This window comes from Pleurodeles waltl, chromosome 11 (assembly GCF_031143425.1).
Source record: "Pleurodeles waltl isolate 20211129_DDA chromosome 11, aPleWal1.hap1.20221129, whole genome shotgun sequence".
Lineage (NCBI taxonomy): Eukaryota > Metazoa > Chordata > Amphibia > Caudata > Salamandridae > Pleurodeles > Pleurodeles waltl.
This window is the reverse complement of record NC_090450.1, coordinates 824,124,745-824,150,064: the sequence shown is the minus strand read 5'-3', so window position 1 is coordinate 824,150,064 and position 25,320 is coordinate 824,124,745. Positions and strand designations below refer to the sequence as shown.

At 43.6% G+C, this 25,320-nt stretch overlaps 1 protein-coding gene across 4 annotated transcripts in view; it reads left to right on the top strand.

The window, feature by feature from the left end:
* SMTN (smoothelin) overlaps positions 1-25,320 on the top strand; it is a 777,537-nt gene that overhangs the window by 496,628 nt on the left and 255,589 nt on the right. For all 4 annotated transcript variants that reach the window (XM_069214660.1, XM_069214661.1, XM_069214658.1 and 1 more), the window contains 2 exons: positions 1,060-2,034; positions 24,788-24,858. In XM_069214660.1, coding sequence (XP_069070761.1) covers positions 1,060-2,034; positions 24,788-24,858 — 1,046 coding nt within the window. The remainder of the gene's footprint in view (positions 1-1,059; positions 2,035-24,787; positions 24,859-25,320) is intronic.

The window sequence follows — 25,320 nt, the reverse complement described above, 5'->3', positions numbered from 1 at the left end:
GAAAGCAATATTTCTGGTACAGGTGAATTAGAGAAGTGGTCAGAACTCTATGGCAATGGGATTAGAGTAGGGCTATGAGAGCATCAGGCTCGTGATGGGACATGGGGCATTATTGTATGTCCATATATGTGTCAAGGTTTGGTGGGCCAGTACGTACGGGAGATGCAGTCGGGAATTTGACAGAGCCGAGGATTAGAAGGGAGAGCAGAGCTGAAGATGTCCGTGAAGGAGAGTACGTTTGTGCATGAAGTGGTGGACGAAACATACTTCCATTTTGTTTTGAAATTGTTTAAGACTCACATTGTAGTAAATGGTCGTGGAAAATGTGCTAAAAGGAGGGCTTGTTTTACAATATGTGGGCGACTAGGATCCAGAAGTGAGACGCAGGTGAGCTTCAGAAGCACCGCTAGATGGAGGATAATCTTGGAGCTGGGGCTTGAGAGCGCATGTGTACAAAGTGAAACGGGGAAGGGGTTTGATTGAGAGACCAGATCAGAAGTGTGAACATTAACGTGGAATTGAGCAAGCCAGCAAATGCACAAAAGGAGCTGAACAAGAGCAGAGGCAGCGGTGTGGCTTGGCCTAAGAGCCATGGCTGGGGCCAAGCGTTAGAAAAATTTGCCACGTAAAGCATGCAACAAACACCATATGATATGTTTATTTTAATGTGTTTCAGTTCAAAACATTAGAATATCTAACTGCATTGAGTGACATTCACAGAAAGTAATGGTTTCTAAGTAGAAGCGCATTAGGCAGTTAAAATGCCCGGGCCTCAGGTGCTTGGCCTAGCTCTAGTTTGGCAAAAGTGCTCTGTACATGGTTATTTCTAGGTTATGACTTTCACTTGAGCAAAAAATAGCCTGAATCAGTTTGGCTCCACCTCTGAATGCACAATGTTTTCTCCAAGTTTGTAAGTTTATGCAAAGGAAGAGAAACAAGCAGTCATGTTTAAGAAGTTTATCTGAATCATCCTGTCAGCGAGGGAAGCCTCGCAGAGCTTGCACAACTAAAGGACGTTCTCAGAGCCGTCTCAAACCTCTTTCTCCCTTTTTTGTTTAGTTTCACATACCAGCGATCATCCTGTCGATCTGTCTCCTTTCCGGAGAGCCTGTTCCTTGCGAGATTCTGCGAAAAGGTTCACAGAGGAGCCGATCGAGCAGCCTACCTTCTTTGGTAGCAGATTTGCAAGTCAGAGAGGAGACAGCAGCACCAGAGGCAGCCGCATCCTTCAGCAACAACAGCAACTGCTCCAGTCAGCCAGCCCTTCTGTCCGAAACAAGGACTCCCGCCTACTCCCCGCCACCAGAGAATGGACACCTGGGAGATCAACTGCTGACAGCCTCCTTCACAAGAGGCTCGATACATCCTCGAAGAAAGGAAATAGAGATAGAGCGGAAGACACTACTGTCAATCCAAAGCATGGGTTCAAAACGGGGATGCAAGGCCTCTCTGTTCAGCAGCGAATAAAAGAAAGCCAGAAGAAGTGCGTCAGTGAAACTGATGGTGCCTCCCAGAGCAAACCAGTTCCCAAAGTCACCTCCACAGACGACCAGAGCTTTAGGACAGAATCCTTTAAAGGTGCATCCATCACTGACACTGGGGGTAGGAGCAACTCTACGAAAGAGGAAGGTGTGGAGCATTGCACGCTCCATCAGCAGAGCTCCCAAGGGGACACTCTCGGTGGGAGGAGTAAAGACAGCCAATCGGAGGGCACCCCGGTGACATCACAGAGGGGACACATTAAGAACAGTGAGAGAAGTTGGGAAGCATCAAAAGACCCTAGCGCTCTGCAGGCCACCACAACACATCATCTGCCTTCCAAGTCGTTGAATTCCTCCCAAGACATCCCTGCTCCAGGACCAGGCAAGGATCGGCAGCAAAACACCAGAGAAAGCAAATTCACTGGGAGTAAGGAGGTATCGGACCCCGAGCACGACGACGAAATGAAAACACTGCTCACTATCGAGATCAAAGATGGGAGAAATCCGTCAGCCAGCAGCAGAATCATTGGCGCACCCGGAAGCCAAAGAGCAGGTGAGCCTCCCCTGAACCTTAATTTTGTTCTCTGTGCACACGCTCACTGACACTGGTTTCCATGAAGGTTCTCTCGCTGCATAATGTTAATATAAAACACACCTTAACTCCATGTTAATATTTACTTCTGTTGGGGTTTGGTGCTTTTGATGTAATTCTTTTTTTCTACTCTTTCCGTTTTCTAATTGTGAAATTATTTGCCCTCTAAAGGTGTTCTGTCTAAACTGCCTAAATCTGCGATCGCGCCTCCTGGCTATTTGGCCCCCTTAACTTCAACAATCCTCAGCTCTCCCTACTCTTGCTTTCTATGGTTTCTTGTAACCAGTTGTTATCCTTAGAATGTATCCTGCAGGTGCCATTTTTTTAAACAGTTAAATAATATTCTGTCTCGCCTCTTATATTTTTGTGTAGTTTAACTGTAAAATGATTTCCTCCGTGGTCTTTGTTATAATTTAACGCGTAGCTCTTTGTTTTCTGAGTATGGCTGCAACTCAGGGTGGACCGAGGTAAACGTGCTGCAGAGCTGCTTTTTCTATAAAAGACAGAAAGGAGTGTTTTTGTTTGTAATGCTTTTCTTTTTAAACTTTTAACATTTCTCATCACGCCAGACTTTGCTTCTCTCCCTTATCTTCAACCATTTATGTAGGAGTTTGGTTTCACTTTCTTTAAACCTCCATGAGTTTCAAGAGCTCTTTTTTCATGCAATATCTGTAATCTTCAACTCGCCTTCTCATCTCTCTGACCCCTAAGCCCCACATAACTTCATGGTAGACATTTGTAGCCCTTAATTCTCTCCTTCATCGTTTCTCCTCACTGGTGTTTCTGTTACTTCGCCTCTTGTCTAAAATCTGGAGATTTTCCTTTTTGCCTCTGACCATCTGTGGCCGAGAAACTTCTGATTCCTTCCTTATACATTTGAATCTGTAAAAATCCTGGTGCTAATTCTTTTTCAATGATTAAATATGCCTTACCTCCTGCTTTCCTGCTTCCTCCACATAGTCTATCTCACCTAAATTCGCCTGACTTTCCACATTTGTCTTTTACTTGGCTGCTCCTGTAACTCCCCCTACCTTCTCATCCATTCCAACTTTATTTTCTAATTTGCCAGTTTTTTTCTATACTTCCATATTTGAATTAATTGTTTTCCAAGCCCAAAGCATTCTGTCTTGTAAGCTACTGTCCTCTTCTCATCACGTAGACCGCCCTGCTCGCAGATGAGCACTGCTTCAGGCCTAATTCAATTAATACATCTAGTCCTGCCAATTTGGCAGCAAAGAAGAATTCATAAAACTGCCATATATGAACACATACAGGGCATGCGGATTTGTGTTACCTATTTGTGCAATTATGCATGGTCAGAGGCACAGATCTGCTGTTTTTTATGTAGAAGTAAGTATTTAATATAGTCACTAAGGAGACAGTGCCAGTAAAGGTCTTTTAGAAGCAATATTTCAGCCCAACACTATTTCGAGTTGCTGTTTTGAATTCTTCACCTCCCAAATGCATAAACATATGCGGACAATGGCAGCAAGAAAGAGCTTTATATGGACATGTACATTACTTACAATATAGTTAGATGCACAACATAGCTTTTTGTCCCTAAACATAAGGCTTCAGATAGATCTATGCATTCTCAAGTCATGCTTGTTGCACCGATATATGCATGCCACTAAAGGTAGGCAGGTATTTCATTTAGAAATTTAAACTCAACATATGCTGTGTATAGTGAAAACTGATGTTCTCTTGCTGAAACTGTATATTTTATACAGTATATCTATAGGTATATTTACATAGAGCGAGCAAGTCAGACATGGGATCATATCATATTATCTTTCAGTGTTAGAACTCACCCGGGTCTACTGGAAAACATATCTGAGTGCTTGCATTTTGTATTCCTGTGAAAACCACAATTCTTAAATATAGTTGTTTTTTTTTTCCACCTAGATTATAGATATACAATATATTCTGCCAGAATGTTGGTGTACTAGCCAATATATTGATTTCTTACGTTATAACACACAGAATGCCAAATTGCACATACATTTGCTTAACAAGGATAACCAGTGGGCTATATGACATGCATAACGCATCCAACATATGTATCAAATGTAGGACAGTCATCTATGGCAAAAAGGGACCACTTACATTACCGACTCTAGCAAAGCATAACCAGCCCAGTGCTTAAGTAAATAACTCTGCCTTGCCTTTTCTACCATATTATGTCTTTATATTCTGAGTTCTTTGTTCCCATATTTGCCTGGTTCGACTGTCTGTCTTGCTTTTGGACTGTAGCATGTGTTCATTTTTCTTCGTGCGTAACTCTTGGATTTGATTTCTCCTCCTAGCCACCACTCTTGCAGAATAATGTATTCATTCGTAAATGTTTACTTTTCTTACAGTTTTTACCGTGAGGTTTTTCATTCTCCTGAATTATCCCCTTTCCCTATGCAAACATAGAAAGTAGCTCTCAAGCCCGCCACCATTCAGTTAGGCCTCTGCTGTATTGTGTCTGTGGCCTCCTGAGTTGGTCATTATTAAACGATATAAGTTCATATCAGTGCCTTGTGTTCTTGTAACACCATCTTTCTATTTGCCCACCTGCACCCCAGCACAAATGTTGTTCTCCATTTATCTTGAACTGCTTTGATCTGTATCCCATTTGGTGGAAATTTACCATTCCACACCACAAATGCAAGTCTACGTGCTAGGCTTATAGAAGCATCCCAGGATCGCCTAATAGCTTTTTAAAATATATCCCCTTGTTCTGTCCAAGTGCTATCAGCCATCTTGCAGATATTTTTCTCATAACTTAGACAGAGCTTTCTTTCAAACCTTTCTTCTGTGTTAACCGTACAGTGTTTAAGTATGAAGTGCAAGAAACAATAAGCGTGAAATGTGACCTAATATGCAGAACACTTGAACACATGCACTCCTCAAGGTAGCAAACATGTCTCATACATCCTTTCCATAAGAGAATTTAGTCCGCCGTCCAGCTAAGAACCGATGCTTGTGAAATTAAATAGTAAAAAAAAATGATGCAGTGTCGCTTAAGAATTACTCGAAGCGGACCTCGTTAGAGGGTTTAGTGATTGTTTGCCCCCTCCACTCTGTACAGTTTAAATAACAGAACGTTTTTTTGTGCCGTTTTCACTTAAATGTGCTGAGATGTCCAGATGGGTTCATGGGAACTATAGAATCAAATTAATGAGTAATCATTGAGGCGTCCGGCCACCCACCATCATCTTCTAGTGAACCCCCTTCAACACCTCCTGCAGAAATCCATCTCCTTACCTCGTTGACTCCCCGGGTCTCCGTTTATGAATTCATAGGCCTTTTAACTTCTAAATGGTAAGCAGAAGGAGATTTGGTCAAAGGGCGAACTTCTTGTGGATTAAGCACAGGCGTTCTTATATTGGCATTCTCATAAAACCAAATTGAATCCCTTTGCAAATTCATCTGTCAAAAAAAATCTACAAATGCCTCTTGCTTCAAAGGTTTGTCTCACGATGTGTTCTTTTCACTTCATCAAGAATTTCATTCAGATAGTTCTGACCAGATACCTACGAGTGAGGCCATGATGACGTCGATTGTGTATTATGTAGAATACATTTGTTTTTTATTATCGGTTTTAATATTAACGCTGCTTCTGTGGTGCTGTTCTATTGCTCTTTTCAGACTATCAGCTCAGTTTTAGCCGGTTTTATTTTAACGGCAGTGGATGGTGGGGATACAAGCCTTCTTTCTGCTTTTTACACAGTATAATTTTTCCCACTATTGACCAGTATGTTTCTCTGTCTACTCGGCTTCTTCTTTGCAAAATTGTGGTGACAACTTCCATCACATTGTCAGTGGACCATAAACTGCTTCCGAAAGCTCTGTTCAATTTATTCATGGCTGATAGTGAGCATGTACATCCATCTGTGTGCCCAGCCAGGCTCCCTCCCGCGTTTCTCCTGCGTACCTGCCTCGGTTACTTTAAGTTTATCGGGGACCACTTCAGTTAATGCACTGCTTTTCGGTGGTTTTCTTGTTTATTTCCTTCAGGGCCATTTCCTTCAGGGTACAGACCCTAAAAAAATGGGATCTCTATCTTGAATTTGTCTTTGTTTTCTACTTTTGTGGCAGCATTAATAGTGGGACATTCATATTTAATCGGGCACAACTTTGCATGGTAGACAGGAGACAATTTGTTTCGTAGTTGATCAGCTGTACATCCTGCATTGGTCGTGTTAAAAGCACTCATCCAGTGAGCATGTATGTCTTGTGCTAAAACTTGAACTTGATGTCAATGTATTCATGACAGTGATTGAGGAATCATTCACTGGAAAGTCCTAGACGGTCTCACAGATCACCAGAGAGCTGACATAGGTTGTGCAGAACTTGAATTTTGTTAGAAGAGATCACCCCAATTCTCTGGCATTCCTCTGGCTTTTCATTCGGCCAAATGTAGTATCTGCACGGTTAAAGTCACTTGATTGAAGACCTTAAGCCTTCCAGGACTCAAGCATTTTATTAATTCCAGGTCTTGTCATTCAGTGATAGTTTAAACTACAGACGTTGAGCTCGTTATTGAATGGAGTCGGTTAAGCATGACTACACATTGAAAGTTCTTGCACAAACCATGGATATCCATTAATTACTGATGTCTTCAAAGGGAAAAACCTATTCCAAAGTCCCAGACTAACAATATGATTCATGGGACTGATACAGTCCAGGGCCATATTCTTCAAAGTGTCCCAGCATTGGAGAAGCATTCCTCTACACAAAAACCCCAGAAGCAAGGAATGGATTGAAGCTTGTTGATTCTCTTTGCATCTTTTACAGGAGTGTGACCTTAATCTTTTCAGCCACGTTCTCCTTCTCCATATTTACATGTACAGGTGTGAGTAGAGGATGAGCTTAAGCACAGATGTTGTAGTCTCTCTGTTCCTTAAATTTGTTTTATTTCTTGTCTCTCGTGGTTTATTTAGTGGCCTTCAGTACATGGTGTTATGATCTAGACTATTCATTGAGGTGTGACCGACGACTGCTTGGAGAATTCCCTCATCCCTGAGCCCATCGCACTAGCACAAAAGGGGTAGCAAAGAAGCACTGTGATAAAAAAAGGAATTGGGAAGAGAAAAGAAGACTGGTCCATACTGCACTAGTGACCCTTCGGATTGGCTTTGTGTTAAACCAGGAGGTGTTTGCTACAATAAGCAGAGCAGCATTTTGATACAAGAAAATACAATTAGAAAATGTGACCTCAAAAGCATGCCCCCCTCAACTCCTTTGGCTCTCCAACATTACCTGGCTTGTTCTTTGGTACTAAATGCCTCCTTGTTTCATTACCGACAAATTATACTTCTTGGGTGGAGCTATGAGATTTACAGTATAGTAAAATGAATACACTTTAGCTTATCACTAATAATGTTCAGGTGAAGCAGATCTTGAAAGGAGAGCAGGACCAGTTCCCCAATTCTGTACTAGACTAGAATCCTCGAGGAGGGCCGGTAGACAGAATCTGAGAGGGTAGGCAGGATTTTGATTTTAGACCAATGAGTTGGCAAGAACCCAGAAAATATGCAAGTCTTTTCTAGTTAAGGTAGACGGTTTAAAACATAATTAGGAGATATAAAAGTTTTATTTATGGAGAGTCTCGAGCCATTTGTATTTCTGTTGATGGGATTTATTGAGAATCAATAAATGGTTATTTATACTTTGTCAAAGTTAGTGATATTTTTTTAATTAGTATTATAAAAATGTGTTTATTTATGATCCTTTTCACTGCTAATCACATTTTTGTTCCAATCATTGGAATGACTACGAATTCCTGATTGTTTATTTACAGTTTGAATGTACAGTGTTATGTTGTTGATTGTTCTGTTTTTTGATGTAATAGCCTTGAAAAAGCTCCAGCCCTGCGCACCAAGTAGGGGGCAAAACTTATGTTGGCTGGTTCACTTGCAACGGCTGGTTCGCTTACAACACTGTTCTACGCTCTACTTCTCAATAAATCTCATCACCATAAATACAAATGGGTTGGGTCCACTCTTAACATTTTGTTTCTGATGAGATTAGGACAACTGTGCATGCTCTGTCTTAGTCCCATAAAGCAGTGGCGGAAGTGTACAAAAGTTTGTGAGAATACTTAGTTATGATCAGACCTTTTTTCTGTATCAGCATATAGTACACTCTACTGATCTCAACTTCAATTTTTATCTGAAACCCAGGCTGACATTTCATGTGTGTGTTGTGTGTATGTGTTTTGGCTGAATAGCACATGTTTGGTAGTAGGACTTTGTGTTGTGAGAGTTTAAGTACTGGAGTCAATTTTGGATAGCCACTGGATTTGCAAAGCTCAAGAATGAGGTGGGGATAATACAGCTTCCCCAGACAGTGGGGATATATGCCTGTATCTGATAAAGACTTATAGCTGCAGATTTCTTACCTTTGTGTTCTCCCCAGGCGTCAGACTGGATCTGGAAGATTTTCATGAGCAGTACCACTGCATGCCAATAGGTGGTGTCGACTGTCTCTGCCTCAGCCATCGGCTTCAACCATGACGGAAATGACATCACGGGTCCTATTTATGTACCACCAGGTGCGCCGACGTCAATTCTTTTCTTTCGGCGCCAACCTCCTCTGATCCAAAGAGAGCTATCCCTCAGTTGTTTTCTGACTGGTCTTTTTTGACTTTTTGTCGAGCTTTTTTCTAAAAAAATTCTCTGGGTGTGTCAAGGGATATCTATTAGGAAGACATGATTCAAACTCTGCAGGTCCTGTCATATGGCAATGTCCATGATAGATCTGTATGTATTTGTGGTGTTTGGAGCGGGACCACAACCCAGTCATGCTCCGAATGCCAGGCCATACATCCAAAGGCTTTGAGGGGCCGGTTCCTAAAGCTGATAGCAGCCCGGCACACATGCTCCCACCGGCCGAGGTCTCGGTCGAGAAAAAGGCCCCGGCCTAGTTACGGAGTCCACAGTTGTCATTGTCCCATTTAAAGTCCTCAGGGAAATCAGTTAAGTCAAGGCACCAGAAAAAAAAACAAGAAGTGAAGCACTCTTTGACTTCTCCTTGTCCCGTCGACCAACGTGATGAAGGAGCATCGACGTTCTAGGCCTTATTCTGCTGAACCTGTGCCTGGGCCGACTCTGCTTTCCTGAATTTCTGGGAGCCCGAGCAACCACTACTCAACTTTGAGAATTTTATGGGGCCATGCGTCTCATTTTTGGGTAGACCAACCCAACTGGAGCGCCTTCAGGCCCTGCTGGATTGGAGAAGGCTGCTTCAGATTCCACGCTGGCGACTCCCAAGGATCCAGTCCTGGATCTGGACTGGCAGCTGGCTTACCACCTTGACCTTCCCTGGTGCCAGTCCTGATGCCAATTTTCCCAGCACTGCTGGCACCCACCGAAGCTGCCGTCCCCATTGTAATCTCCGACAGAGAGTCAGATGGGCATCGCCCAACACCAACTCCGGCTGGTCCTGTGCCTCATATTTCGGATCTTGAGTCCTTTCTTTCTGGGCTAGGCCTCAGGGAAGAATGGGAGGGGTCACTGGAGCCTTTAGAATACCAGTTCTACAAAAGTATATTGGACTGGCATGAGGACTTGGGTGAAGCCAGCATACTGGACACATTTCCAGATACTGGCATGATTTCTCCCTCTACTGTGGCTACAGAGGAGGGAGCTTCTTATGCAATCGTGGTGAGGAGGGCGGTTGAGGTTCTGGACCTTGAGTTGTCCTCGGTGGCCGTCAAGACTAATCTCTTGACAGAGGTGCTGCAACCGGGATCTTCCACTTCAGAACCCCTGCTCCCTTTCAATGATGTCCTCACTGATGTCTTAATGGGTACCTGGTCCAAACCCAGCACAGGGGCTACTGTGAACTGGATGATTGCCTGCCGCCATTGCCCTGCACTTGGGGACCCAAGTTTCCTGATGCTGCACCTCACCCCTGAGAGCTTGGTGCTCCAAGCCTCTACCTCCCAAGATCCTCTCCCTTCTGCTCCCCCCGGATAGGGAATCTAAGGTTAAATTCATTTGGGAGAAGATGCTTTCTTCCACCAGCCTTGCATTGCGGTCAGTGAACACTGCATGGCTTTTGGTCCATTATTCCCACACGCTGTGGGATTCGGTTGTGCAAGTGCTGCCACAGGTCCTGAAGGAGGCCCAGTCTGTACTCTCCCAGGCCGTTGCCGATGAGAGAGATGCAGCAAAGAATTCACAATTCGTTGCAGACTTGACACGACTGACTCGCTAGGCAAAGCGTTTTCCAGAATAGTGGCCCTGAGGCGACACACCTGGGTGAGGATACCTGCTTTTTCAGGGGATGTCCAGGCTTCTTTGACGGACATGCCCTTTGATGGCACCCGTCGCTTCGGAGACAAAGCAGACTCTGTGCTGTAGCACTTCAAGGGTTCTTGGACCTTGCAACGGACCCTCATGCCCCACAGTATTTTTCTCACCACTTTCATGGCTATGAAAGGGGTCTTCAAACTTTCCATTTCCCATCCAGCCACCATGCCATGCATGCTGCCTAGCCTCTGCGTGGCCAAGGGCGCAGGACCCACCAATCTTGTGGCTCAGGTGGTCACGGACCGACGCAATCTGGTCAGTCGACTGCCTTCTGCAGCACCCTCTAAACCCTCCTAGTCTGCTCCCCCCCACACCTCCCGCCACCCTGGACCAGTTGATTGGAGGATTATCCATCACCTGCCCCATTGACAATACATCACTTCAGACAAGTGGATTTTGCAGATTATCCAAAAGGGTTACTCTCTTCCCTTCAAGACTACTCCTCCAGCCACTCCACCATCTTACGATCAGATGACAGAGGATCACTTGTCCCTGCTCCATGAGGAAGTTACAGCTCATTTGGCCAAGGCAGCCATAGATGTGGGTTTCAGTACCAGAAGTAGGCTGTGGTTGCTATTCCCACTAATTTCTGACCCCCAAAAAGGACAAGGGTCTTTGTCGTATCTTAGATCTTCGATCTCTCAATCTCTTCCTCAAGAAGGAGAAGATCAAGATGCTCACGTTGGCTCAGGTCGTGTCTGCCCTGGACCCAGGAGACTGAATGGTAGCGTTGGTCTTGCAGGATGCTTATTTTCACATCCCCATCCTACCTGCTCACAGATGTTACATGCGGTTCACTGTAGGCCACAAGCACTTTCAATTCATTGTGCACCACTCTGGCCTCACCAGCGCCCCTCGGGTGTTCACCAAGGCACTGTTTGCAGCTCACCAGCGGAGATCAGGGGTTTCAGTCTTCCCATATCTCGATGACTGGCTGTTAAAGGCGAGCTCGCCCCAGGCTGTCATCTCCCACTGCCAGACTACGACAGACCTCCAGCATTCGCTGGGGTTCACTATCTACATGCCAAAGTCACACCTGACTTCTTCTCGGACACTCCCTTTCAACTGAGCTGTTCTGCACCCAGTGCAGTTTCCGGCTTATCCTCCCACACAGCGAGTCCAGGATATTCAGGCTATGATACCGATGTTTCAGCCTCAATTCCTGGATTTCGGTGAGAATGACTTTGAGGCTGCAGGGCCTCATGGTCTCCTGCATCCTGCTGGTGACACATGCCTGATGGCATATGTGGGCTCTGCAGTGGGACTGGAAGTTCCAGTTGGCGGAGTGTCGGGGAAATCTCGCTGACATGGTCCATATCTCAGAACTGTGAAAGATCTGCAGTGGTCGTTAACATACCACAATTGGGCCAGGGGTAGATCCCTCTCCCTTTCCCAACCAGATGTGACAATAGTGACAGATGCGCCACTCCTGGGATGGGACAGTCGTGTAGAAGAGGTGGAGATCAGAGGAATTTGATCACCAGCAGAATCCAGACTCCACATCAATCTGCTGGAGCTCCATGCGATCTGACTGGCATTGAAAGCCTTTCTCCCATCTGTCAAGGGAAAGATGGTGCAAGTGTTCACGGACAACACCGCCATGTTGTACTGCGGAAAGCAAGGTGGGGTGGGGTCGTGGACTCTTTGTCCAGAGACTCCGCGCCTCTGGATGTGGCTGGAACAGCAGGGCATATCCCTGGTGGTTAAACATCTGGCGGACTCTCTGAATAACAGAGTTGACACATTCTGCTGAAAATGCCTAGCAGATCACAAATGGCATCTCCATCTGGAGGTGGCGAAAGGTCTCTTTCAGCAGTGGGGAGAGCCTTGGTTATAACTGGTTGCCTCCGCTGAGAATGCACAATGCCAGCAGTTTTCCATTTTGGACTTTCCATGGTGGCAATTGTATGGAGACGCTTTTCCTCTCAGTGGAATTCAGGCCTCTTGTAACCCTTTCTGCCCATACCACTCCACCCCAGAATTCTCAAGAATATTAGGAACGACCGGGCCCAAGCAATCTTTGTGGCTCCGGACGGGACACGGAGAGTCTGGTATCCTGAGCTGCTGAGCATGTCCATCGATCCTCTGATTAGACTGCCATTTCGGGAGGATCTTCTGTCGCAGCAGCAGAGAAGGGTTCTTCACCTGAACCTTTCCACTCTCCACCTTCTTGCGTGGAGACTGAACAGCAGCAATTGACAGGTTTTGACTTTCCTCCTAAAGTCTGCAATGTTATCTTGGCAGCCGGTTGCCCCTCCACCAAAACAGTATACACCTGTTGTTGGAAGAAATTTTTGGCATGGTGCACAGACAAGTCTCTAGACCCCACCCCCCATCACTTCCCCCCTCTATGTCTGCCCCTCTCTCTGAGGTCCTACTGTTCATTCTTTCTCTTGCCCAGCAGGGCTCTGCTCTGGGAACTCTGAAGGGATATTTGTTGGCTATTTGTTTTTTTTGCACGGTTGTCTGATCAACCTTCTTTTACTTGCGTTCCTCAGAGGTTTTACACATCTCTTTCCTCTATCCCCATTCATTATGCTCCAGAGGGATCTGAATTTGGCTGTAACTTTTTTGCTCTGTGCTCTTTTCGCGCTTTTAGGCTTCTCACATTGAAAACAGCCCTACTTGTGGCCATTACATCTGCCCACTGAGAGAGTGAGCTGCAGCCCTTATTATCTGAGTCACCCTACCTTTCTATTTATCCTGACAAAGTGTTGCTTCGCACTAGGTCTTCTTTTCTGCCAAAGGTGGTCACGCCCTGTAGGCCAGTCTTTCACCTTGGCTACTTTTTACATTCCCCACAACCTTCTAAGGAAGAGGAGAAACTCCACCATCTGGACCCAAAAAGAACATTGGCGTTCTACCTTGATTGTACAAAAGAGTTCTGGGTTGATGACCAACTCTTTGTAGTGTATGTGGGTGCAAAGAAAGGTCAGGCAGTGCAATAGCGGACCACCTCCAGATGGGTCATACTCTACATTAAGATCTGCTGCGCTCTGACCAAAAAGCAACCCCCCAAGTGTTTGTATCCTCATTCTACCCGAGCTAATGCTGTGACCACTGTGCTATCACATGGAGTTCCAGTCCTTGACATCTGACGGGCAGCAACATGAGCATCTCTGCACACTTTTACCAAAACTACCGCCTTGACAGTCAGGCCTATTCGGTCCTGCAGGACTTACTAGTATGATCCTGGTTCGCAGACCCTCCTCTGGGGATGGTATTGCTTGGGTATCTATTCAAAGGTAAGGAACATGCAGCTCGAAGTCTCTATCAGATGTACAAGTTACTTACCTTTCGTAAAGCCTTATCTGGTAGAGACTGTACCAAGCTGCAGTTTTCTTACCTCCCCCATCCATCCTCCCTGCTCTGCAAACTGATTTCTAGGGGCAGGGACTCCCCTGGCCAGGCCTTTGTTTTGACACACCAGTGGTCAGTGTTCTTCATGGTTCTGCTCTTCTGGCATGGAAGGTTGTGAAAATTACCTGACGTTGGTACACCTGGGTGTTTCCTATAAGGGGCACACAACATCCTTTCTGGCATTGCCGCCAATGGACGCAGAGCTGATCAATGCCATGTACTGGAGCATAGGGGTACTACTCATGCAAATCATCTTGATCCAGTCAGATGTCTGGGGAGAATTCAAAGGTATGGACTCTGTGGGTAGATATAGGCTCTACCGGATAAGGGTTTACCGAAAGTAAGCAACTTGTCAAACTGGAGGGTTGACAGCTAGACACTAAAATGAGGAAGGGTGGAGATAAATATTTAGTGTGGACCATGTTAGCAAAGAACTGCTGATTAGTTCTTCCTGAGCACTGCCATTTGGTAGATGGTAGGAGTGAGTGTTCGGACTGCAGTTTCTTTTTTTCTAGGTGCAGAAATGTATAGGGTGGGCCTTATTTTGGGTGTCACTGATTACTGCTTAAGGAAGTCTGGTAGCCCCTTTTTTTGGTTGCACTTGTTGGAGTCAGCATCATTGCTACCTGCTGTGGGAGCAATGACCTTGATCAACTGCTGGGTCAGAGAGACAGACAGAAAATGGCATTTGTAGAAACACCACTACAAGCCCATTTCCGGACCTTAGTCAGAGGACCCACATTCCCTATAGAGGAAATGTACATAGAAGTGGCACCCAAACCACCTCACTTTGTTCCAGTTCACAGATTTTTTTGAACAAGGAAGGGAGAGCTCCACAGACACTTGGAGTACTTCTGTATGACTTGGGCTGGTCTCTGCATGACAGCCAGTGTCCCAGAGCTGAGGGAATCTCACCTAAAGTCTGTGCTTCTTGCTGAAGGAGCAAAGGGGGGTTCTGCCTAGCACCTAGATGACTGCCTGATGAGAGAGGGAAGGATGGACTGCTCCGTAGAAGAAACCCAGTGTGGGGAAATTCCAGAAGAATCTCCTTGTCTGTGTAAACAAAGCCAAGTGTGGGCCTTTGTTGCATGTGGTCTCTCAGTCTTCTTAATTGGTTACCAGTGTAAACTCAACCAAGCTGTACAAGTGAGAAGCAACATTGTGTCATCAGGCTTCATGATGTGTGCCTGAAATACTGGTGGTGTCCGCTGCCTGATGCTGGAACTGCCAGATGAAGAAATGCTGTCTGGGAGGCCACAACTGCCAAGCATGGTTAATTGCAGAAGACCTGGACTGGAGTCTGCCACAGTCGTAACTGAGTCACCTTCTACATTTGTTCTGAGAGGACACAACTGCCAAAGACAATCACCTGCTTGAAAATCCAGCCTGGAGGCTGTAAGTTGATGATGACTTGTCAGAGAACCACATCAGGTGCAAGACTAGGATCTTCTTTGTGACTTCATCCAATGCGGAGACTTCTGGTGTCTGACGATAAACAACTTTGTCTCATGCTCCCGGATGACTCTATGGTGCATCTAGATCCAATCACTGCAGGCCACTGAGTCATGGGATGACCACAGGCAGATCAAGTGGGGATCAGTGACCAACATTTGTTGGTGACATTCTTCAAAAAAACTTAATCCCTGTCGTTCTTTTAGGGGACATGTCCCTCGCACACTGGAAAATTTATGTGGAAATACTTTTAAAAAAAGTTGTCTCAAAGGAACCAAGGGTAGCTCTGGACCTGCTTCTGTTGGTGCAGAAAGAAAGTAACTAATGTCAACGCACATGGTTGGTGCCTAAATATGCCTGTGCATACTATTTTCTGGCACAGAGCAATGTCAGCACAAAGTCATCAGTGCCATCTGCCAGTCACCAGGAGTAATTCTTTGAATTTTACTGACCCACTATGATGCCTGGGGAATATTCTATGGTGAGGAATCTGCTTTTAGAAGTCTGTATGAGAAACACACTGGTGACTGCTTCTCTGTGACTCTTGTTCACCTCCTGACCTTACCTCATCCTGATGATTCATCAGATGGTGTTTATTAACATACATCGGACATCTTGCAAGTGAAGCGCAGGGATGTATGGTGTAAGTGGATGGTAATTGAAGTGGATCTAATATTGAAGAAGGATCTCTTTTGGAGTCATTAACGACTTTCTTTTTCTCTAAGCTCTTTGAACCATTGCAAGCCTGTGAGATTATACCTCTAACATGGAAGACTTCCTGGTAGTAATGACAATGGCCAGAAGGGTGAATGAAAGTAAAGTTTTTTTGGCAGAGGAGCCACACAAAAAGCTCTATCCTGATAACGTCTTGGCAGGACTCACCCAAAAATGGTATTTTACTTACCCCTGAACCAGGCAATTTATCTACTAAAGTTTTGACAGTAACTTGAGTCCATGGTAGAGCTGCCCTAACACATGCTGACTTGGAGAAGGATGCTTATTTATTATGTGAATAGGACAGAATCTTTGTGCAACAACAAAAATGTATGTGACCATTGGCTGGCCCGAAATGTTACTGGCAGTAATCAGTGTCAGCATCCTCGGGTGGTGAATTGACTGTATCAACGTTGCCAAGCAGAAGGTGAACCGATAACTGACAGAACATATGACAGCTCGCAGGTGGAGGGCCACAACAGTGGTGTTCATGGCCAAACTCTGTTGATGGACATCTGCATGGCATATCAACCCTTCAACAATCACTACTGGATGCAGACCTACAGTTCCCCTTGCAGTGGGCTAGATGGTTTTGAACAATCCTTTTGTTGAAGGACCAACTCTTTGAGTGCTTCCTAGGTGTTACTGATTGGTTTTCTAATCAAATAGCATCTGAACGTATACAAAGGAGCTTTCATATGAAGGTGGTTCTCTTGCATTGGTATCATTCATAGATTTAGATGTGTCTGTACCTGCAGGTTACTTACTGTTATGTTTGTTTTGGTATACTACAGAATCTGAGTAAAAGAGGGGTCAGACAAATGTCACTGCATGGCAGTAAGCTATGGGTAGAAGTAGTCTTAACAGATTGTAGAAAAGAGCCCTTCGGTGGTGCTCCTGAGTAAAAACATAATAAGAAACATATTTATTTTTTACCAAAAAAAAGAAACTATTCAAATAGCTTTTGAATCTATAAAAGATACCAGTACTGGAGGACCACTTTGACAGGTAGATGACTTATTATGTGATCATATACTAGATATGTCTTGTTGCAAAGAAGGTTTATAGTTGAAAAAGATTGTCAGATGGTAACCCTCTGAAAAGGAAATGCTTAATGGTTCTGAGTAGTTATATTTCAATATGTTTTCATGTGTATGCTGATGTAATGTGTTGTGTGATGCCCAGAGATTTAGCAGTGGTTATGATTTCTGGGCAGATGTCTGCTGAATGGAGGATGATGTTAGGTTCTTGTATTGGTTTTGTTAGACTTAGGGATGATGTGTTAGAATTCTGTTTTCTGTTGGTTAGATCTGAGTTACCTTTGATCATCGTAGTGTGTCTTTGCTAAAAAATAAAAAATAAAAAGTAGTGTCGTAGGTGGACTCTCGCTCCTGGGTGAGACTGCTGGTTTAGGGATGACAGCACATTTGTTTGTAGGCGACTAGGCCATTCCTACAACAAGTCTGTCACAACTGTCGGCCTAACCCTCCTGGCTCACAAGCAGTATCTCACTAAAACCCAAACAGTAAAAGGTGATTTCTGGCAGCCTCACTCATGGACTCTAGAGTGCGATATCTCAGGGGAGTCGTGGTGGAACGGAAGTTATCCTTTTCTCATGTTAGCAATAAGTCTCAGTCACACACAGGCAATAAAGTAGACACAAAAAAGTTTTTAATATATTTGTTGAAAGGGCAGCATTCTACGATAAAATGCGTGTAGTGTGGGTGATGTGCAGAGTACAGAAAGACGAAAACGAAGCCGTGCATCCAATTTGTAAATTCTTCTTTATTCTGGGATAAAGATCCACGACAGCAAGAAGAGTCCTGACAAGTCCAGAACAAAGTCAAACTGACCTTGGTTCTGGAATCTCGCCAGCACTCTGATGCAATGTGGAATAGAGAACATAGAATATGGAACTCAGTGGAACACAGAACAAAGTACGTGAGACACAAACCAAGTAACATATTACATCATTTCCCTCTTTAAACTAAAACAAAACTAATAACAAAAATAATACTATTATCCTTTTCCTAATCAAAAACCATGTATCACAAAATCATTAAATCTGGATGGTATTTTGACTATGTTGCTACGGCTACACTTCACATTAGAACAGTCATGTACAATAGCATTGCCTGTACTATTAGTAGAAACATTCATCTCATTAGAGATAGGTAAAGTGTCAGATTCAGCAGGGTCAACTGCTTCATTTGTTTGCACTGTAACTTCATCACCTCTTGAACAAGATGATGTAATTGAAGAAGCAGAACCATCATGATGAAACAGAACTCCTGAATCATCACTGTTCCTTTCTGAGTAAACCGCCTTAAATATTTGAGACTGTCTGTCAGTGATGGGGACAACACTATTTCTATTCCACCAACCTTTACCCTCTAGCAAAACAGAGGCTTTGGTCACTTTTAATACTTTAACTGGAAGAGAGTATCTGGATTCCCCTTTAGCAACTCTTTGAGGTTTCTTGATTAGGACCCAATCGTGTACATTCAACTCTGTGACCTTGACATTGTTCCTCTTATCATAATTAATTTTTTGAATTAATTGTTTTCCTATGACACAGTCTCTCATCACACTCATGGCAAGATCCGACCTATCTGACTTTTCCCTAATAGAGTTGGCTAACCATGCCGGTGCAAGACTGGACCTTGATTCCCTACCTCTTAGTAGGGTAAAAGGGGAAATGCCCGTAGTAGAATGTGGCGTGTTTAAATAAGCCCATATTTTCTCTCTTAGAAAATCTCTAACTATGCAATTACTAGCTAAAGCTGTCTGAATTCCTTCTTTCAATATTCTATTGGCCCTCTCTACCAACCCATTAGAGGCAGGACTATAAAAAGCAACCTGTAAATGTTGAATATTGAACCTGTCAAGGAAAACAGCCATTTTCCTTGAGGTGAAATGTACTCCATTGTCAGAAACAATCACTGAAGGGGATCCTTCCAAAACAAATAAATCTGTCAAAAATCGAATCGCAGAATCTGTATCTGTACTATCTACAAAAGAATAATATATCCACTTAGAATAATAATCAATAGCAACAATCATATACTTCATATCTTTAGGTAACAGATCAAAAGGACCAGAGAAATCTAAAGCAATCTTCTCGCATGGTTTGTTTGGCAAAGCAACAGTATGCAAGGGCTTCACATTGTTTCTCCAATGTTTATCAGACACTACACATGATGGGCATTGATTGATTAATTCTGTAACCTGTTTATCCATGTTGGGCCACCAATATTTTCCCTTCAAAATTCTGCATGTGGCAGAGATACCCATATGACCCTGATGTGCTACTTCAGTTAGTCTAGGTCTTGATCCTTTAGGATGCACGCACACAGATCCCCTCATGCAAAAACCATTCTCGCAAGACAGCTCAATCCCAAGTTGTTTAAAAGTACTCAACTCTCCAGAATATGACTTTTTGTTGGGCCAACCATGCTTGATATAATATAGTACTTGTGAAAGTAAAGTATCATTGACCATGGCCGACTCCCACTCTTTTTGTGAAAAAATGCCATCAGATGAAGAAATTAAATCTAAAACTCCTATTACACATTCTGTGTCTTGGTCATCTCCAACTTCTGTGGTGTAAGGCAGTGGTAGTCTGGATAAACAGTCCGCTCTTACATTTTTACCTCCATTAATATATTTGACCTCAAGATTGTATTCTTGCAGTTTAGATAAGAGTCGTACCAGCCGGACAGACGCCTTACCTAGACCATTGCCGTTCAATAAAAATACCACAGGTTTATGATCCGTGAAAATTTCAAAATGAGTTCCCCAAATGTACGTTTTAAACTTTTGAACAGCCCAAACACACGCTAAGGCCTCCCTTTCAATAGTGCTGTAATTACATTCAGCACTAGAAAGAGCTCTAGATGCAAAAGCGACTGTATGTTCCTGCCCTTCTTGCCACTGTCCAAAAACTGCTCCCAGCCCCTTAAGACTGGCATCCACTGTTATGAAAGACTTGGCTGAAGGAATGAAAGATTCCAAAGTAGGAGCAGATAAAACAACAAGTTTGATATGCTCAAAAGCATCATTTGTTTGCCTATCCCAAACAAATTTACTACCTTTTTTAAGTAGAGAGCGGAGGGGTTGTACAATCATTGCAAAGCCATTAACAAACTAGAATAATACTCGCACAGCCCTAGAAAAGAACGCAACTCGTCTTTGTTAGACGGAACAGGAGATTTTCTAACAGCCTCCAGATTGCACATTTTGGGTTCAATGCCCTCAGCAGGTATGGAGTGACCGAGATATTCCACACTCCCGACTAATAAATTACATTTTTCAATCTTAATGGTTAACCCACACTTTTGAAGAATGGTAAAAACTTTATCTAACGCTTGCTCATGTTCCTCCAAAGTCGCTGTATGGATTAAAATATCGTCTTGGAAAGCGCAAACTTCCTTAAAATGCCCAAACAAAGTATCCATCATTTTCGGAAAAACACTCGCCGCTGAGGCAAGCCCAAAAGGTAGTCTGAGAAATTTGAAAGCACCAAAGAGTGTAATAATAGTTGTTAAATCCTGAGAGTCTTCACTAAGGGGAATCTGGTGATAAGCTGAATGTAAGTCTACAGTAGAGAAAAAAATTGAATTTCCCACTGTGGTGATCAATTCTTGTATGCGTGGCAGAGGGTGACAATCTACTAAAATATTTTTATTGAGGGATATTAAATCAACACACAATCTGAGGCCCCCATTTTTTTTTTTTTGTAATAACTATAGGAGAAACCCATTCTGATGCATTTGTTGCAGTGATAATTTTGTCCAATACTAGTTTGTCAAGCAACACTTTAAGTTGATCTCTGATGGAGAGTGGAACTGGTCTGACTTTATGAGCAACAGGGACAGCTCCTTCTTTGAGTCTGATAGTGTGCTCAAACCCCTTCACATATCCAACTTTATCCACAAAGATATCAGGAAACTTTAGTGTGTATTGCTCAGGAACTATATTATTGGGTACAACATGCAAAACAGATTCACTGTCAACAATGTGTGGCCTCTCACCTAATCTAATGGGATTCTCCTGACCTGGACATAGTACAATACCCAAAAGTGCCAAATCTTTCCACCCAACTATGTTCCTGCCTTTGAAAGCCACATACATTTTAGTGACAATAGATCTGCTTAGTATCTCCAAAGTAGCATAAAAGAAGCCCAAAAGATCAATGTCTTGATTTCCAAAAGCTTTTGGAGCACCATCAGCTTCAAATAGTTTTTTAGAGTCAGGCCATAAATGATAATAAGTTTTGTCTGCCAAGATAGTGATGGGAGCACCAGAGTCTGCCATAACGACTACTCCTCTAGAGTCTGTAGTCGCCTCACATACAGGACCCTTAAATTGAACTTTAGGACACCCCTTACTTTGATTAACCATATCTACAGTGAGGACTAGATTAGATACTCTTCCAGAACATTGATCCAGCACCTCTACCTCTTCAGCATTCACATTGCTGATTCTTATTTTGGATCTAGAGTTTGTTTGTCTGCAAACTACCTGGAAATGGCCAAATTTACGACATTTCAAGCACCTTTTCCCTGCAGCAGGACAATTTGGATTGTTACCTAAGTGATTGTTGGAAACACAACGGTAACAGGCCTTGCCCGCTTGGGTTTGCGCCCTCCTCTGTTTAATAGATTTCTCCCTTACAAAATTCACTTCTGTTCCCTTGGCCAAATGATTGACAAAACTTTGCTCGCTTAACGCATGTGCAACTCCTTGTCCACATACAACTCTAGATGTGACAATCGACCTCTCAATTGCCTTGGCTAAATCAATAACCTCATCCAAGGAAGGATTGCGACAAGCTAAGAGACGTTCTTGAACCTTCTTGGAGTAGCAATGGAAAACAAATTGGTCTCTAATGTACGTATCAACTATGTTGCTAAAGTCACAGTTAGATGCAAGCACATGCAAATTAGCCAAAAATTCATCTACAGATTAATCTGAAGACTGCTTGCACATAGAAAAGTTGAATCTTTCTAATAAAACGTTCGAGTCATCTGAATATTGTTTTTTAATCCTCTCCTTTCCTTCGATGTAAACATCCCAAGTTGCATTGTCTCCATGCGGTGGTTGGATTACGGGTAAATTGTCAAAAACACGCTGACCAGCTATTCCTAGGTGGTTGAAAAGAACAGCCATTTTCCTGGATGGTGAATAACCAACAGCATCTATTGCCGACAAATAATTTTCAAAAATTCTCAGCCATTCATTCCAGCTTATCTCCGGCTTACCTCCTTTTTGCAAAAAAGGAGGAGGCTGCATGACCAGTTGATTTGACGCCACGTCAACCAAGTGATTTAAGTCCAAGAAATATGCAAACAGAGATTGTCCTAAAATGCTAAACTAGCAAATGTAAGTCCCAAAAAATATATATATATATATTTTTTTTAATTTATAAATCCGAAGTTATAATATTCATGAAGATGACAGAATTCACACTGCAATAATGTCTAAAATGAAGTGTATTGCTGTGTTTCCCAGTTGTTTGAAAACATTAAGTTGTTCACGAAAAGTAGCAAAGAAAATTTCACTAGCGGTGGCGTTAGCGCGTTGTCCTATCAACTAACCCCTGAAGACAGGAAGCAGAGCACAGTTTCCATTAAAATGCGGCTTTCGTTGGCGTCAGTATGTTGCCCCAGCAACTAACGCGCAGAAGCAGGAGACGCGCGTTGCCTGGCAACCGTCAGCATGCAGGACATCCGTGAGCACGCCCGTGCATGCGCGCAGGCAGCCGTGCGTGCGAGTCAACACACGTAACGCTGTGCGCTCGAGCGCCTTACGGGAAAATGGCTCAGGCGCTCTGAAGCCTTCAGGCACGCTTCATCAGGGCTTACCTAGCCGTAGGAAAATCGCGGTAAGAAGGCGTTTTATTTGTGGCAAAACAGCACCATTGAATCTCCGCTTGTGGTCAGGCCGCGCAGTTTCCCATCAAATAGCGGTCGGTGGATCATGAACGGTCAACTTCACTCCTGGTACCAAATTGTAGTGTGGGTGATGTGCAGAGAACAGAAAGACGAAAACGAAGCCGTGCATCCAATTTGTAAATTCTTCTTTATTCTGGGTTAAAGATCCACGACAGCAAGAAGAGTCCTGACAAGTCCAGAGCCAGAGTCAAACTGACCTTGGTTCTGGAATCTCGCCAGCACTCTGATGCAATGTGGAATAGAGAACATAAAATATGGAACACAGACCAAAGTACGTGAGACACAAACCAAGTAACATATTGCGTGAGCTGCAATGATTAGGATCATGCATAATAAAAGAAGCATGATTGTAAAGATGAGTCGTGAATACGAAGACCCCCACCATATTGCAATAAACATGAAATGTAAAATCCCTAGCATAGAGAACCTAATCCCTAAACCAGCAGTCTCATCCAGGAGCGAGAGTCCAACTATGTCAGTAGTGTTTGAGGTTTATGATGAGTGTAGTGAGAGATGGAGTTTGGAGAACCTAGGTTTCAGTCCCAGTATGGTGGCTAAGATGGTGGTGGCATTGGTCACCGCTGAGCAACATTTGGATAGGATGCATTGAGATAGTTTGGTGGCCTAATTTCCTGTGAGATTTGTGTTGTAATGGGGTATATGTTTGTGTGAGGATAACAGGGTAAACTGAGTGTGTGTTTTTGTGTGGGGTTGAGCTTAGTATTGGTTTTAATGTTTCTATGGGTTCTCTATTATAGCATCTAGGGGTTGACACTGTGTTTTGATAGCAGGAGGTGAGAGTTTAAGATCAGTGCTTTCATATTTATGTGCATATTGCTGTGTGATACATCAAAGAGTTTTGATGATGTGTTTAGGGTAGAATCCGTATTAACCCTCCACATGTGGCAGGATGTTCAGCATCTGAAAGCAGCAGGGAGTCCTTTCCCAACATGAAAGAACCCGTACCCCATCCAAACTGAGGCAGCCAAACCCCACCTGCTGTGGGACAAACACAGTCATGACCCAGGTGGATCTGAAAGATGAGGGAGGAGCGAGCTCCTCCATGGTGAGCACCAGACCTGATATTGTCTCAAAAATGGACAACAAAACTCTCAAAGAACTCTTGTCAGTTTTCTGTATCTCTTGTCAAATTTAGGGAGTGATTCAGGGTGTCATTCATAGGCTATGAATCACAGAATCTCCTTGTGCTCCTTGTGTATTGGCTCAACTGTATACAATGTTGCAAGTCACTGGTACAATTTCTCTCAGCGGTTTAATAGAGTCAGATGGTCCCACCCCTTCCTGCCAGGTAAGGCCACAATGTCAGATCAATAACAGGATGCAGTATTTCGGGATTTTGTTTTTGTTTTTGGCTAGTGGCATAAACAGCTCAGATTAGCAGATGGGAAAGGGATGGGCCCTACCTTTGATACCTGACTTTTGACTCTTTCCTACTCAGATACTTGAAAAGGGACTACATTTTAGTGAATGGGGTAAATATTTCCTCATCTGCGTCTGACCTTGTGCTACTGGGCACCTGCCCAGCAGATTACGGGCATGGGAAGGCTTTCCAAGCCATTTCAACTTCTCCATCAGTCTCTCATCCTCTGATGGTATGCACTTGACCCATTGTTAAAGCAAGCTTTAAGAGTTTGTCTGTGCTGTGTCTGTGCTCTGACTTATGTGAATCAGTTCTGAAATGTACTTGTACTAATACATATAATAATTGAATCCACCAGGTACTTCCACAACAAGCAAGTGTTGGGTTAGCAGTGCTCTGCAGTGTCCACTTTGAAAACATCTAATTTGAAAGCCAAATTGGAGTGCTTGCAAGCTGTCCTGGCTAAAGTTGACTAATTACAGCCAATGTGCCTGTCTGCTATCACCTAATAAAAAATTAAAACATTAAAATTCTGTTTTTTCCAGAGCTAACTTTGGGACTAGGATCATCCCCATTTACCGTCACTACAAGCCGAAACAGCAGCAATGTCGTGAAGGTAAGAGTGGTCTCAATATATCTGATACTGGAAGCACTTAAAGGGTTAGCATTCTTGTGGGGCAGATTTGTTCAGATACACTCTGCTAGTGGCCAACAGTTGCACACTCTATGCTACATGAGTGTAAGATTGTTTAGGATACACTGATACATGCAGCTCTGTAAGGGCTAGGAGCCTTATATGGACTACTAAATGTAGTCTAGTAGAATTCATTTGCCAGTGTTTATCTAATGTGTATTTAAGAATATTTGGCCTTATTTGAGTGTTGGCAGGAAGCCTGCCAGGGGGACGAAGATGACAACTTCAGCCCCCCTGGTAGAGGGCCGCTCATCTTACAAGGCGATAGTTTGATTTTTTATGAACAAAAAGTAAGTTGCTTCAACACACAGAGAGCTTGTTTCTTGAGGTAAGGTGGCATTTAAAATTTTCCTTGTCTGTTTCCACCATTCTAAATGAGTAACA